Source organism: Chelonia mydas, chromosome 2, assembly GCF_015237465.2.
Source record: "Chelonia mydas isolate rCheMyd1 chromosome 2, rCheMyd1.pri.v2, whole genome shotgun sequence".
Taxonomy (NCBI): domain Eukaryota; kingdom Metazoa; phylum Chordata; order Testudines; family Cheloniidae; genus Chelonia; species Chelonia mydas.
Window position 1 is genome coordinate 31640758 of NC_057850.1, and position 15125 is coordinate 31655882.

Consider the following 15125-nt stretch of genomic DNA (forward strand, 5'->3'; position numbering starts at 1 on the left):
ATGGTTACCTTGGAGATCTTGGTTATGAAACAGACCTTTAGATTTTAGGTAAATAGAAGCTGATATGATGATGGAATTGATTTTTAAGGGAAGAACATCTTCTGACCTTTGGCACCGTCTAAGAGAGCTTCTTTGATATTTTATATTGGTGCGACGATACACAGATTGAACTGTATTTGACAGAAAGCCTGGCCATACAATTGAATAATGTAGTATGCTGTCATCAATCCTATGTATTTTGTCTAATAGCTAAATAGCACTCATCACCATGGTGTCTTGGTGCTAGGGTATAGGCATAATATAATTTAAAAAAATAAAGGCAACATATATTTCATCTTTCAAATAGGTAATGAGCAATTTTTCTATACAGTGCAGTTGCAAGGCTTTATATGTAATTTTAAGATATTGGCATTCAGCTTTCTGTGCATAAAATGGACACCTGTTTGTGAAGATCAATGTTTGTTTTCCTGTTAGTAATTACATGTATAAGAAATCAATTGTATTTGATGCTTACAATTGGTAAGAAAAGAAGATGCATCAGATAAAATGTAGAGTATTACATATCAAGATATAAAATCCCATTGTATCTTTTTATTATAACAACACAAAACTTTTGTTTGAGTGGTTGAAATGTCCATTACTGCGTGCGTGTGCGCGCATGCATGTGTACCTTATGCACTGGTATGGGAGAATTTTCCATACCAGTAGGGGCAGCCATGCCAGCGACCTTATGTCCCTTGTACTCCAAGCCGAGGGTATAAATGGCGGTGCTGCCCTGTCCATCCTTCAGTTCCTTCTAACAGGTATGGATGATATTCAGAGAGTGATGTCAGCTTGATTCCTCCTGTGAAAGTGCCTTCGTAGTTAGTTGTCTATCTGGTTATAGTTAACCACACTTCTTTTGGGGTCCCTTTGGATCCTCTTTCATTTTTTCCCCTTTTGTCCCACTCCCCTCCCTTCCTCTTTTTTGTCAATAGTTTATGCGGTCCGGGCTGTGCCCTGTACTTGGGAAGCCTGTAACAAGGCCTTCCAACTTCAAGCCCTGCTCCAGGTGTGTCACATTGATGTCCATGAGTGATCCTCAGTCTTGCTGTTTTGAAGTGCTTGGGTGAGGATCACATCAGGATGGGTGTCCAATTTTCCAGGGCTTCCAGACAAGAACTAAGCAGCAAAGAGAACAGTATCTCAGATACATCCTCATGGAGGTCGCCCTTTTGCTTCGCATCAGACCCACTTGTGTTGGATCAAGGGAGTTCCTCAATTACTCCTTTCAGGAGTGGTCCTATGGCCTTATATCTATGGACATACAAGAGGAGATCCCCCTCACTGGAACAGTCTTCAAAAACACACAAGCATTTTGAACACCCTTGACCTTCAAAGCTTATAAAGAGGATAGCTTCAAGATCATCAGAATCCTTGGTATGGGACTCCTCTGCTACAGAAGTTAGCCATTCCGATACCGAAGATAGCACCCTTCAGCCTGCCGCTTCCCAGTACCACTCTTTTAGACTCTGGTGACTCTTTTAGAGCTGAGTCGTTGTCTCTGGTACCTGTTCCAAGACTGTTAGGCCAGCTACTTCCTTGACACAAACAGTGGAGCTATCGACCCTTTTCACAGTAAGGCAGAGACCCCTTGCAGTACAGACCACTCTGGAGGCTTGTTCAGCTGCAAAAGATCTTCTGAGCTTCTTGATACTGCCCTTGCTGATCATCCAGACCAACAGTGTCCTGCTGGGGCAGTTGCACATGGTGCCCATATCTGTATGTGTTATGGCACTTGTGACTTCAAGCTCAATATTGCTTCCCTCGATCCCCTAATGCCAGCTCCAAGATCACCATGGTACTGATGGCCACTGATACTGATAGCCAGGAAGGCCCTGATGTTGCCACCAGTATGTCCCATCATAAATCACAGTCTTGATCTCGGTATTGCACCACCCTTGCTTACAGAGTCCTGAGAGTGTGAAATGGATTCCTGCATTTCCCACTTCAGAAAATCCAGGGCATCCTCCAGGAACCATTTCCCCTCTCATCAAAGTTGTGCTAACAAGAACAGGTTGAAAGACTGGAGTCCTGGTGTAGACACAACTGGTGTCTGGTGCTATACCAGCCATACATTCACGTATTCTCAATGCCTGAGTTCAACTGTGCCTGACTTGCCTCATCTATCCAAGTGGCCATCAGTGCCCACATATCCACTTCAGATCAGCTGGCAGCACAGTCATAAGAATGCTACTGCGAAGACATGCTATCCAAAGAAATTGATTTCTGGGGAAACAGCACACAGTGTGCGCAGTGGTATGTGCTCAGATAAGTAGCTTCTAGAAACCATGACCGCTGTGCAGTGGAGTTCAGAAAATGGGCCTGACAGACCAGTTAATCAGTGACCTGTGCACTATGGGCTAGTACTGGGGAAATTATTTGCACCATAAGTACTATTATTCCAGCGTTACCCATCCATAATGACACTGCATTATTGGTATTTGGCACAGCAGAGAACTATATGGTGGTTAGAAGCCAATCTAATCCAAATGGCACTATGAACAGCTGTGTATTGTTGGGAGTAACTCTATATGTGGACATGAGGTATATTGCAGGTGTGTCGGGGAACCGAGCGGCAGTTAGCATGACACATTTCTGCAGTATTGATAAGGCCTTCATTAGGAAAAATAAACGTTTGCTAGTTCTCCCCATGAATGGGTCCATATGCATGACTAGGGATCAGTTTGGCTTGGGACTGACATTCTGAGTCATGGGTAAATTCACTTCATTATTTCTTTTGTGGTCCTTTTAGTGGCTCAACTCTGCTTGCTGTTGCCAGACTTCTCTCCTCCCTGCATGCAGGTCCCTTTCTCCCCCTTCACCTGACACTCTCTTTCTACTTCTATGGAAAATCCTTCCCCAGGTGGTTAGCAAGTCAATGACTGTATGTGGAAGTTTTATTAAAATAGCTGACAAATTTATGACCTATAGGAGTGTAAGCTAAGCCACTAATAACTGTTTATGCTTCAGTGTGTAAACTAATTCCTTGCAAGGGTAAGGAAGGAAATCGCTCTTAACACCCCACCATAAATAGTACAGTGCAGCCTGATGGTACATTGTGTATTATTTCATGCACTGGCAGAAGCAGGATATTAGGCTAGAGGGCCAGTGGTTGCATGTGGTATAGCACCTCGTACCACATGGTCAATTGTTGTAAAGCGATGGCTGCACTGTGAGGCAACAAGAGCCAATTTTATAATTTCTCAAGATTTTTAGAAATTTACTCATTGCGATTTCCTATTATGCTAAGAGTCTTCTCAAATTCTGTATACTGATGGAGTATACAGTCCTCCCCTCCCCCACCCCCATTTGTCAATAAACTAGTTCTCACCAATTTTTAAAACCAGGCACAGTATAATGTGCAACCATAATAACTTCCTAATTTAATTGTCATAAACAACATAGATGCTTCCTGTTAGTATTATTTTAAATGTACAAAATGCTGGAAAACTGTACTGGTTAGAGTCAGAGGCTGTGACAAACTTCTTCACACAAAACTGCCAAAGTACTTTGTTTTAGTCAGCTATCCCAGCCCTTCGTTCTGTTTCAAATCAAAGTTGCTGGTTGTGCCTAGCTGTGTGGTGATTTTGTCATGTAGTCAAACATTTAGCAAGATCTAAGGTGTGAAGAAGCCCAGTCAATTGCTCGTGCATTTTCTAATCTTGCCATCGCACTTCCAGGCACGTGGTATTACAGAATTAGACTTCCAAAGTTCTACTGTTTCAATATAATTAATATTCAGGTCAAGGTTGGGTAGAATTACCTTCTCATCTCTGAGCCATTGTTCATTCCAAATCAATTCAGACTTCCTCCTGCTAACTCTGGAGCTGAGAAAATACAACAAGGGAAGGCCAGAGACACAGATGCTTGAAAATCTTTGGACAGTCCCTTTACTGCCTGTTCAGACAGTCACTCACACAGCTAATGAAATACCAGCCACACCATTGGCCTTTCTGGAGATGCCATCAATGTCCAGGTCCTTGTCTCTGCTGCACTTCTGAAAGACATCCCGAAGAAGGGAAGTTTCCCCATCTGATACCAATGGACTGTTCAAAGTCAGTACTGAGCAACCAGTGCATTATAGAAATATGCCCGTCAAAGATGGAGATTTCACCAGATGATAATGACAGACCACTTGGTGTTGGTAACGAGCTTCTGCTGGGCACCAAAGACCAGGTCTGCCCACTGCCTGTATTAGCTATGTCTTCTACATTGACAGTTAAAGACCATCTTCAGGATGGTCCTAGCCTGCTGCCTCTGAATGCTTCATCCTTGTCACCATTCGAGGCTCTGGTACCAAACACACCTAATGATTTTAAGTCCTGTAAAAACTCCTGAAAAGGATGGCTATGTCCCTTGGTATACAAATGGAGCTTGTGGAGGAGAAAAACCTCACAAACTCAGACATTTTACCCCCTGCCTCAAGAGGGAAAGTTGTCCTCCCTATAAATAAGTCAATTATGTAACCTATTAAAGCCTTATGGGAAATTCCATCATCTATTGTGCCTGTGGCGAAGTGTACAGAATACAAGTACTAGGTTCCATTACATGGGTTCAAACAGTTCTGTCAGAACCCCACCAGGCTCCTGGGATTGTTAGCAGTAAATGAAAGACTTTGCGAAGATAGAGCAAAAGCTACACCCGAAAGAAAAGAATGCAAACAAGTTAAATATTTTTGGTAGAAAGGTTTATTAAGCTGAAGGTTTATAGCTCTGCATAACTCACCATCAGGTCCTTTGACCCGTTATAAGTAGGATGCTATGTCCAGGTTCATCAGTAAACTGCCTGAAGACTTCAGAGGCGAGTTCCAATTCCTCCTGGTGAAGGGTTGATGGGTTCTAAAGTATGCTCTGCAGACTTACCTGGATGTTATAGACTCAACTACCAAAGTCAGTGATGGCAGTAACCATGAGCTGCTTGTTGTGGCACCAATTGGGGATTCCTGTGGAAGTACAAAAGATATTGAAGATCTCCCCTTCAAAGGCTGTGCTTTAGTGTCCTGAAGACTGATGAAACATTACATAGGTTAAAAGATTCCAAGGCAGTGTTGAAATTGCTGTATAAACCATCCACCAAAAGAGCAAAGTTTTGACCTGAGTTTCAACTGAGGCAGTGGTATTCTAGTAGACAAGTAGACCAGTGTAGGCAAAAACAGGCAATGAAGGAGGAGTAGTTTTTGAAAACCAATTTAATCACATATAGGATCCTTCTAATCTGAAGAGATCAGTCATGTAACCAGGTAATATATGACTTGAGATCTTAACCAATAATCACACTGCTGCCAATCTGAGGAGGCTGCAGGAAGAGACATCTGGGCGAAATGAGTCTCTTCTATGGCCCATTGTGAGAGCTAAGGGTATGTCTACACTACGAAATTAGGTCGATCTTATAGCAGTCTATTTTTAGAAATCAATTTTATACAGTCGATTGCATATGTCCACACTAAGTGCATTAAGTCAGCGGAGTGCGTCCACAGTACTGTGGCTAGCATCGACTTTTGGAGTGTTGCACTGTGGGTAGCTATCACACAGTTCCCACAGTCTCCGCTGCCCATTGGAATTCTGGGTTGATCTCCCAGTGCCTGATGGGACAAAGACATTGTCGTGCATGGTTTTGGGTACATATCATCAGTTGCCCCTCCCTCCATGAAAGCAACGGCAGATAATTGTTTTGCGCCTTTTTTTCCCATGCAGACACCATACTGCTGTCAGCAGACGGTGCAGTAGGACTGCTAACTGTCGTCCTCCACCGCTTCTGCAGCAACTCTGCTCTGCTGCTCTTGTCTCAATAGCTAATTTCTCCATGTTGTCTGTCATGTGCTTGTGTTCTTCCTTGGGAAACGTGCGCGGTGCTAACCGTCGTCCTCCACCGCTTCCGCTGCAACTCTGCTCTCCTGGTGCCATGAATCCACCTCCCAAGTCCTCTCGTCGTTCTGTATAAATATCTATTCTCGTGGCATCGGTTGTCATCCTGTGCTTCCGCTGCAACTCTGCTCTCCTACGGATGCCATACCACAGCAAGCATGGAGCCCGCTCAGTTCACTGCTGCTATTGTGAGCATTGCAAACACCTCATGCGTTATCCTGCAGTATTTGGAGAGGGTAAATCTACTGTGGGGGCTGCTGTGATCCAAGTAGCCAACACAATCAGTAAGGTGCTGCTATCAAGGGTAGTGACTCTGGGAAATGTGCAGGTCATAGTGGATGGCTGTGCTGCAATGGGGTTCCCTAACTGTGGTGGGGCGATAGACGGAACACATATCCCTATCTTGGGAACAGACCACCTTGGCAGCCAGTATGTAAACCTCAAGGGGTACTTTTCAATGGTGCTGCAAGCACTGGTGGATCACAAGAGACGTTTCACCGATGTCAACGTGGGATGGCTGGGAAAGGTGCATGACGCTCGCATCTTCGGGAACTGTGGTCTGTTTGAACAGCTGCAGGAAGGAACTTACTTCCCAAACCAGAAGATTACCGTTGGGGATGTTGAAATGCCTATTGTTACCCTTGGTGACCCAGCCTACCCCTTAATGCCATGGCTTATGAAGCCATACACAGGCACCCTGGACAGTAGTCAGGAGCAGTTCGACTATAGACTGAGCAAGTGCAGAATGGTGGTAGAATGTACATTTGGGTGTTTAAAAGCTCGCTGGCACAGTTTACTGACTAGGTTAGACCCCAGCGAAACCAATATTCCCATTGTTATTGCTGCTTGCTGTGTGCTCCACAATATCTGTGCGAGTAAGGGGTAGATGTTTATGGTGGGGTGGGAGGTTGAGGCAAATCGCCTGGCCTCTGGTTACCCACAGCCAGACACCAGGGCGGTTAGAAGAGCACAGGAGGGCACAGTGCGCATCAGAGAAGCTTTGAAAACCAGTTTCATGACTGGCCAGGCTATGGTGTGACACAGTTCTGTTTGTTTCTCCGTAATGAAAACCTGCCTCCTTGGTTGACTCTCCTTCCCTGTAACCCAACCGACCTCCTTCCCCCCCCCACCCCCCGATCACCGCTTTCAGAGGCAATAAAGTCATTATTGTTTCAAAATCATGCATTCTTTATTAATTCATCACACAAATAGGGGGAAAAGTCGCAAGGTAGCCTGGGAGGGGTAGGTGAGGAGGGACGCACTGGGTGGGGTGGTGGATGAGGGGAGGAGGGAAGGTCAGGCTTGACAAAGCCCTGGCTGGGATGATTTAATTGGGGATCGGTCCTGCTTTGAGCAGGGGGTTGGACTAGATGACCTCCTGAGGTCCCTTCCAACCCTGATATTCTATAATGACAAGGCCACACTATAGTTCAAAACTTATTGAATGCCAGCCTTCTGTTGCTTGTGCAATCTTCTGGGGTGGAGCGTCTGGGTGCCCGTAGCCTCTCCCTGTCCCAGTACCCTCTCCTCCCCCCTCCCACCCCCCCACCCCTCCGCGTTCTTGGGCATCTGGGTGAGGAGGATATGGAACTTGGGGAGGAGGGCAGGCAGTTATACAGGAGCTGCAGTGGCGGTCTGTGCTTCTGCTGCCTTTCCTGCAGCTCCACCAGATGCCTGAGCATGTCAGTTTGCTCCCCCATTAGACTCAGCATTGCATCTTCCCTCCTCTCATCGCACTCCTCCCTCCTCTCATCGCATTCATTTAACACTTTCCTGGTCTCTGCCATTGTTTGCCTCCATGCATTCTGCTGAGCTCTTTCAGTGCGGGAGGACTGCATGAGCTCTGAGAACATTTCATCGTGAGTGCATTTTTTTTCACCTTCTAATCTGCACTAGACTCTGGGACGGAGATGATAGGGGGAGTGTAGAAACATTTGCAGCTGCAGGAGGAAAAAAAGAGAGAGTAGAATTTAAAAAGATACATTTTAGAGAACAAAGGGAAGACTATTTCACACTGAATCAAGCGATTCACATTACATAGCACATGTGCTTTTGGGACAAGGTCTCATTTTACCTCTTACATTGGGTGCCTCCCGGTTTGGTTGCTCGGCTGGGCAACAGAATTCGGCTTACAGGCAGCCATGGTAAGGCAAAGGGTTTCAGCTTCTTCAACCTTCATAACATGTGGGAACGGTTTCAAACAGCAACACCCTCCTTTCCCATACTAATCAAAGCCTGTTGGGTTGGCCATTTAAAAAGAGGGGCTGCGGTTTTAGGGTGAATGTGCAGCACAACCCCCGCCCACCCCCCACATGGCTGGTATCAGGGAAGATCCCTGTCAGACACATACAAACAGCTCAGCATGAACGGGCCTCCCCCCCTTAGCGTGGCTAACAGCGGGGATGATTTCTTTTCAGCCAAAGGCAAACAGCCTAGCAGCAACGGGCACCTCTGAATGTCACCTTAAACAAATTTCCCGTATTTGAACCAGGTGACCATGAATGATATCTCTCTCCTGAGGTGAACACAAAGAGATAAATAATGGATGTTGCTTGAATGCCACCAAAGCCCGGGCCCATTCGCTGCAATGCTTTTTTCTGCAATGATTTTAGACTACTTGCTACTGGCTTGGCGTGGTAAAAGTGTCGTACCATGGAGGACGGAATAAGGCTGACCTCCCCAGAAACCTTCTGCAAAGGCTTTTAAAGTACCTCCAGGAGAGCTTCATGGAGATGTCCCTGGAGGATTTCCGCTCCACCCCCAGACACGTTAACAGACTTTTCCAGTAGTTATATTGGCCGCGAATGCATCCCGAGTCTTGAGGGCAAATTTAATCATTAAACACGCTTGCTTTTAAACCCTATATTATATTTACAAAGATACACTCACCAGAGGTGCCTTCTCTGGCTTCATGGTCCGGGAACCTGCCTTGGGAGGGTTGGGAGGGTATTGGCTCCAGGGTGATGAACAGTTCCTGGCTGCCGGGGAGAAGGGATTCTCCGCTTGCCTGCTGTGCGCTATTCTCATCTTCCTCATCCACAAAATCCTCATCCCTGTTGCATGAGACTCTCCCCCTGCACGTGTCCACGGACAGTGGTGGGGTAGTGGTAGGAGCGCTCCCTAGAATTCCATGCAGCTTATCATAGAAGCGGCATGTATGGGGCTCTGACCCCGAGCGACCGTTTGCATCCTTTGTTTTTTGGTAGGCTTGCCTCAGCTCCTTAACTTTCATGCGGCACTGATATATGTCCCTGTTGTAGCCTCTGTCCATCTTGCCCTTGGAGATTTTGGCAAATATATTGGCATTTCATCTTTTGGAAGGGAGTTCTGCCTGCATGGATTCTTTTCCCCATACAGTGATCAGATCCAGTGTCTCCCATTCGGTCCATGCTGGAGCTCTTTTGCGATTCTGGGACTACATGGTCACCTGTGCTGATGAGCTCTGCATGGTCACCTGTGCGGATCAGCTCGTCACGCGGGCCAAACAGGAAATGAAATTCAAAAGTTCCCGGGGCTTTTCCTGTCTACCTGGCCAGTGCATCTTATTTGAGAGTGCTGTCCAGAATGTTCACAATGGAGCACTCTGGAATAGCTCCCGGAGGCCAATACCATCGAATTGCATCCGCACTACCCCAAATTTGACCCAGCGAGGTCAATTTTAGCGCTACTCCCCTCTCCAGAGAGGAGTAAGGAAATTGATTTTAAGAGCCCTTTAAGTCGACAAAACAGTCTTGGTCACGTGGACAGGTGCAGGGTTAAATCGACCTAACGCTGCTAAATTCAACCTAAACTCGTAGTGTAAACTAGGGCTAAGGGTCTTTATTGGGTCATGAAGCTTGAGTAGTCCATTCACTAGACTGGATGTAAACTACCTTGGGTGTTACCCTGGGAACAAACACACTTGAAATACAGCTATATAGCCAATATTAATCCAGAGTAACCTTTCAGTATTTACAGTTCCAATTATTTTTCTTTCAATAAAGACCTAGTGTCTGGATGAAGTAGAGTACCCACAATTCACTGTTGCTTTGAGCAGGCAGGCTTGATAGTACTGTATAATATTTGGAACAGCTACGTCCACTCTGTTTGTTAGGTCTGCACGTAAAGGAGATTTTTGGGACTCATTTGAAGTCTGATCCCTTCTTGATCATTAAGTATCAGCACAGAGGACTAGACTTGATAACTTCAATATTTCTGTGATTCTATCCCCTAGCACTTCTTATGAGAATAGAGATGTTAACTTTCACACTTCTGGTTAAATTCCAACTTGGGCTGTTATATTCTAACTAAAATGTTTCTGCAGCTTTAGGTAAATGTGGTGGTGGTCAGTTCAGTCCTAAACAGTCTAATGTTACTGAGAGCTGAAACATGGAAATGGCTTCATCTTAGATGAAGTGTTCCCGTGTTTGTACTATATGTCTATTTCAGTTTGTAAAGTGCTTTAAGATGAAAGATAATGTTTAATATAAAATATTTAGCATTTTCGTGGCGACAGATGTAAGAGCTAGCTATAAAATAGAATTAGCTTGTTCTGTACCATGCAGTTAAATTTGAAATGTGGATATATTTTGATTTATCAGTGGTTTTTAGTAGAGAAGCTGGTCAACAGGTGTAATAAAATTGGGTGTAATAAAACAGCTATTCATGAAGTGCTTTATTCATATCTAATTCTGCCAACATCTCATTGCTTTTTGCTTATAGGACACTGCCCTTCGAAAGCCAAGAGAAGTATTCAGGCTACCTACAGACTTGACAGCTTGTGATAATCGCCTTTGTGCATCAATACACTTTTCGTCTTCTACCTGGGTTACCATTTCAGATGGAACAGGAAGATTGTATCTTATTAAAACGGGCAAACGTGGAGATGCTGCATCTGAAAAGTGGGAGGTAAGTTTTGCTAAAATATTAGTTTTATAAGTGTCGTTCTCATAGTATTCCTGTTTTAGGATTCAATCTTGCAAAGGGCTGCACACTTTTCAGAGTAGTTCATACATTTATAAGCTCAGAAGGGACCACTGTCATCTAGTCTGACTACCTGCATAATACAGCCCACAGAAGTTGCCTGAGTTAGTTCCTGTTTGAACTAGAGCATGTATTTTAGAAAAACATCCAATTTTGTTTTAAAAATTGCCAGTTTTGGAGAATCCACCACAACCCGCAGTAAGTTGTTTCAGTAGTAAATTACTCACTGTTAAAAATTTGTGCATTACTTCCATTCTGAATTTGTCTAGCTTCAATATCTAGCCATTGGATCGTGTTACACTTTTTATCTGTGCAATTAAAAAGTCCATTATCAATTTTTTTTTGTTCCCCATATAGGTACTTATAAATTATGAACTATGATAAAGTTATACCTTAACCTTCTTTCAAGGGCGGCCTGTGGACACCCATTTGGGGAGGTTAGACCCTGAGCAGATCTGTAGTTGGTTGGCATCCTGTGTCCAGTTGATAAAGTCCTTGCATTCCCTGATGCTACACAGACTATCCAGCTCCTCCTGCAGCTTTCTTACCTGTTTCCTGAAGACTCCACCAAAAGATGTCTGTCACACTGGCTGGTGTCCCCCCCGCCTGGCTTTCGTTGGCAAGGACATGCAGGCTGAATTCCCAGTAAGTCAAGACCAAGGCCTGGGAGGAAGCCTCTAGGGTCAGGATGCCTGTGTGGCGGGGAGGCCCCACGGGCAGGGAGAGAAGAGCTAGCAGTGTTTTGTCAGCACGCTGTTTTTATCCCATAGCAGGTTCTTCCTTTTAGAGCACCAGTTGGAGTACCAGTATCAAGAACTGTTGCAGAGGGTAATGGTAAAACTTCAGATTCTATTAGAAGAATTGGATGTCCTGCAGCGCACTGAACAATTTTGGGTACTTCTTCCAGTGAATGAGGCCATTATGGTACTAGCTAAAGTGGTATGGCATACATTGGCAACATGTGCCCCTACCTCTAAAAGGGCTGAGAAGTGCAACTTTGTGCCTGCAAAAGGGGCAGAATTCTTGTTCACCCACCCTGCCCTCCCCAACTCACGAGTAGTACAAGCAGCCACAGAGGGATCCAGGCAGCAATGTCCTAAGACCACCCCCGCAGACAAGGGAGCTAAATACCTTGATCTTCTGGGGAAGAAGATATTCACATTCACCAGCTTCCAGTTCAGAGTCTTTAACTACCAGGCTATGTAAGCAAAATACAATTTTATGAACTATTTGAAGTTCAATAATGGGTCCTGTCCTGCTGGGGGAATTTAATTCCCAGCCCTTGTTGAGGAAGGTAGACTTGCAGATAAACCTCACTGCATGCTGATCTATAGTGACCGCAGCAGTAATGCATCAAGAGTCACTGCTTCCCTCTTCAGTTTCCCAGGAAGGTACAGAACACTACTGAGGATTTGCACTTCGGTGAAACCAATCTCTTTAACAAGAAAACAAGCTAACTTTTGCACTCGTTAAGTTTCCAGGACATTCCTCCACACCTTGGGCATTTATACTCCAGCCCCAAAGAGGAAGCACCATGAACAGATATATAAGCCACAGCCTCTTCCATAGCCTTTCTACCACCAACAATCATTTAAACTGCCCCATAAGCACCAAACAGTGCAGAGACCAAGGTATGCAGCTGTGATGTTCCCCTCTGGTGTTATCTGGACCGGTGATCTGCTAGGTCACTCCAATCCTTGACTCTGGGAGCCAGCCTTACCCTGCTCTCCTGTGCGAACCCTCAATCCTGAGCTGTTAACGCACAGCCTCTGGCATGTAAGCTGCTCCTTGGATTGTGCAACTTAATGACACTAGCCAACATCTCTGGTCCCAGACACAACCCTAGCAATGTCCAGTTATGCCTGCTGGATGCTGCAAGCTTATATGAGTTTCAGTTCAACAAATTGATATGTACCAGGCTTGTTATCCCAAGGGGTGTGTCTGACACGCTTCAAACCAAACGCACTGTTTCAGGTAGAATAAACAAACAGATTTATTAACGAAAAAGATAGATTGTAAGTGATTATAAGTCAAAACATAAGTCAGATTTAGTCACAATGAAATAAATGCAAAACGCATTCTAAGCTGATCTTAACACTTTCGGTGCTCGTACAAACTTAGATGCTTCTCACTACAGGCTGACTGGTTGCTCTTCTGCCAGGCTCTCCCATTTGATCAGCACTTCAGTCACTTGGTGGTGATGTCTGTAGATGGAGGTGGAAGAGAGGAAGAGCACGGCAAGTGTCTCTCACTTTTATCGTGTTCTTTCTTCCCTCTTGACTTTGTCCCCTCACCCTTTCAGAGTCAGGTGAGCATTACCTCATCACAGTCCCAAACTGACCAAAGGAATGGGGAGGTGACTCACTCGAGAGTCCAACAGATCCTTTGTTGTTGCTAGGCCAGTGTCCTTTGCTCCTGTGATGCTGGGCTGGGTTTGTCCCATCCCTGCCTTAATGAGGTGTGAACTGCCACTCTGCTCTTAGAGAGTTTTTGCCTGGGCTTGCTTTAAGCCATGAGGACACATTTTCAGCCTCATAACTATATATATGAAATTACAACCTATAACATTACTATAACGTTATCATAACAACAATGCTCAGTACATCATGGGCCTTCCGAAGACACCCGACATGACAAACTTTGCATTAGATATCACACAATCATATTATAAGGATGAACATGGGGGTGTAGGGTGTTCCCACGAGGTAGAGAACATGTCAGAAGCCCCATCCTTCTTGAAGATAGCTATCCTTCTTGCAACCTCATCTACTGGCTAAAAGTTACTTGTGACAGGACGCTTGGGAGTTGCACACCATTGCAAGGATGTGATCCCCACCAGTTTCCAAAGTCAGCTTTGGTGGCCAACAAGTGTACTTTGCCTACAACTGGGGAGCTACAACAATGGACAAGTGTGTACTAGATATCTTCCACTTTGGCTATGCTGTCAAGTTTTTCTCCACCTCCTCCAAAACCCCATTTCTGAGCTCCCTTCAGAGACCACTCACAAGGAGATCCTCTAACCAGAAGTGGAATCTCTTCTCAAGTGAGGAACTGTGGAGTTAGTGCCACCTCAGCAACAAGGGAAAGAGTTCTATTCCAACTATTTCATAGTTCCCAAGAAAAAGGGAGGCTGGAGGCCCATTCTTTACCTATACCAACTAAATATTTTTATTTGCAGATTAAAATTTTGCATGGTTACATTGACATCAATAACTTCCTCCTTGGAAAAAGAGAGTCTGCAGCTCTCAACACAAAAGAGGCTTACTTTTGTGCAGACATTCACCCATCCCACAGAAGGTTTCTCAGGTTTCTGGTAGAATAGGAACTTTACCAGTTTAGGATACTCCCATTTGGTCTGGCAGTTGCATCCAGGGTCTTTACAAAGGTCTTCACAGTGGTGTCTGTACAGATTAGATGAATGGGCTATGCCACCTTCCCATACTTGGACAACTTGTTTTTAACAGGTGGATCCTGTCTGGAGGTTTAGTCAGCAACCTTATCTTTCTCTGCCTCCTAGCATTCTTGGGTATCTGCATAAACATGGAAAAGTCTACTCTGAATGCTCCGCAGATCATAGACTTTATAGGGGCATTGGCATCCTACCTCCACACCCAATGCGGTGGTGATCACAGATGCATCCCTCGTAGGCTGGGGAACCCACATGGGCGTTCACACAGAACAACGCATATAGACACCTTGAGAAGCCAGAATGCATATCAATCTCCTGGAATGAGTGGTGGTCAGATGGGCCTGCAGTATACTCTTGCCACTCATAAAATCCCGACATGTCCAGGTAATTTCAGACATTACAGCAGTCTTCAATATAACCATATGGGGACAAAATCCCTTCTGCTGTGCATAGAGGCGGTCAGCTGGAACTAGAGTATCTGGAACTACGTCATGGTCTCTGCAACGTTCCTTTCCAGGTGCTTAGCATGCGCTTGTAGACAGTCTCAGCAAGTATTTCACCTCTGATCAATTACTCCTGAGGGTATTTTGTGCCACTGTGCAGGCACAGAATTCATATCATCCTCAGATTTCTTTGCTTCCCCACAGAAAAATGACTTCTGAGGGGAAAGAAAGGGAAGCCGCAATAGTGGTCACTCGCTCCTCCCTGGCAGCCCTGAGCTTCGTAATGGGAGCCAGATGGTACAACAACTTTTGTGCACCTCTGGAGTAAGGACACATAATCTGAGAAGCAGCTTGGAATTTGGAAAGGAGGAATCCAGAGTCAGAACAAGCTCTGTGAAAGTTTGC

The 15125-nt window shown here is 45.0% G+C and overlaps 1 protein-coding gene across 2 annotated transcripts in view; it reads left to right on the plus strand.

The window, feature by feature from the left end:
* NUDCD1 (NudC domain containing 1) overlaps nucleotides 1–15125 on the plus strand; it is a 144834-nt gene that overhangs the window by 41133 nt on the left and 88576 nt on the right. The window contains exons 2-3 of one of the 2 annotated variants that reach the window (XM_037892116.2): nucleotides 10608–10793; nucleotides 11278–11513. In XM_037892116.2, coding sequence (XP_037748044.1) covers nucleotides 11376–11513 — 138 coding nt within the window. In that variant the 5' untranslated portion in view covers nucleotides 10608–10793; nucleotides 11278–11375. The remainder of the gene's footprint in view (nucleotides 1–10607; nucleotides 10794–11277; nucleotides 11514–15125) is intronic. The other variant, XM_007065303.4, reaches the window with a different exon arrangement.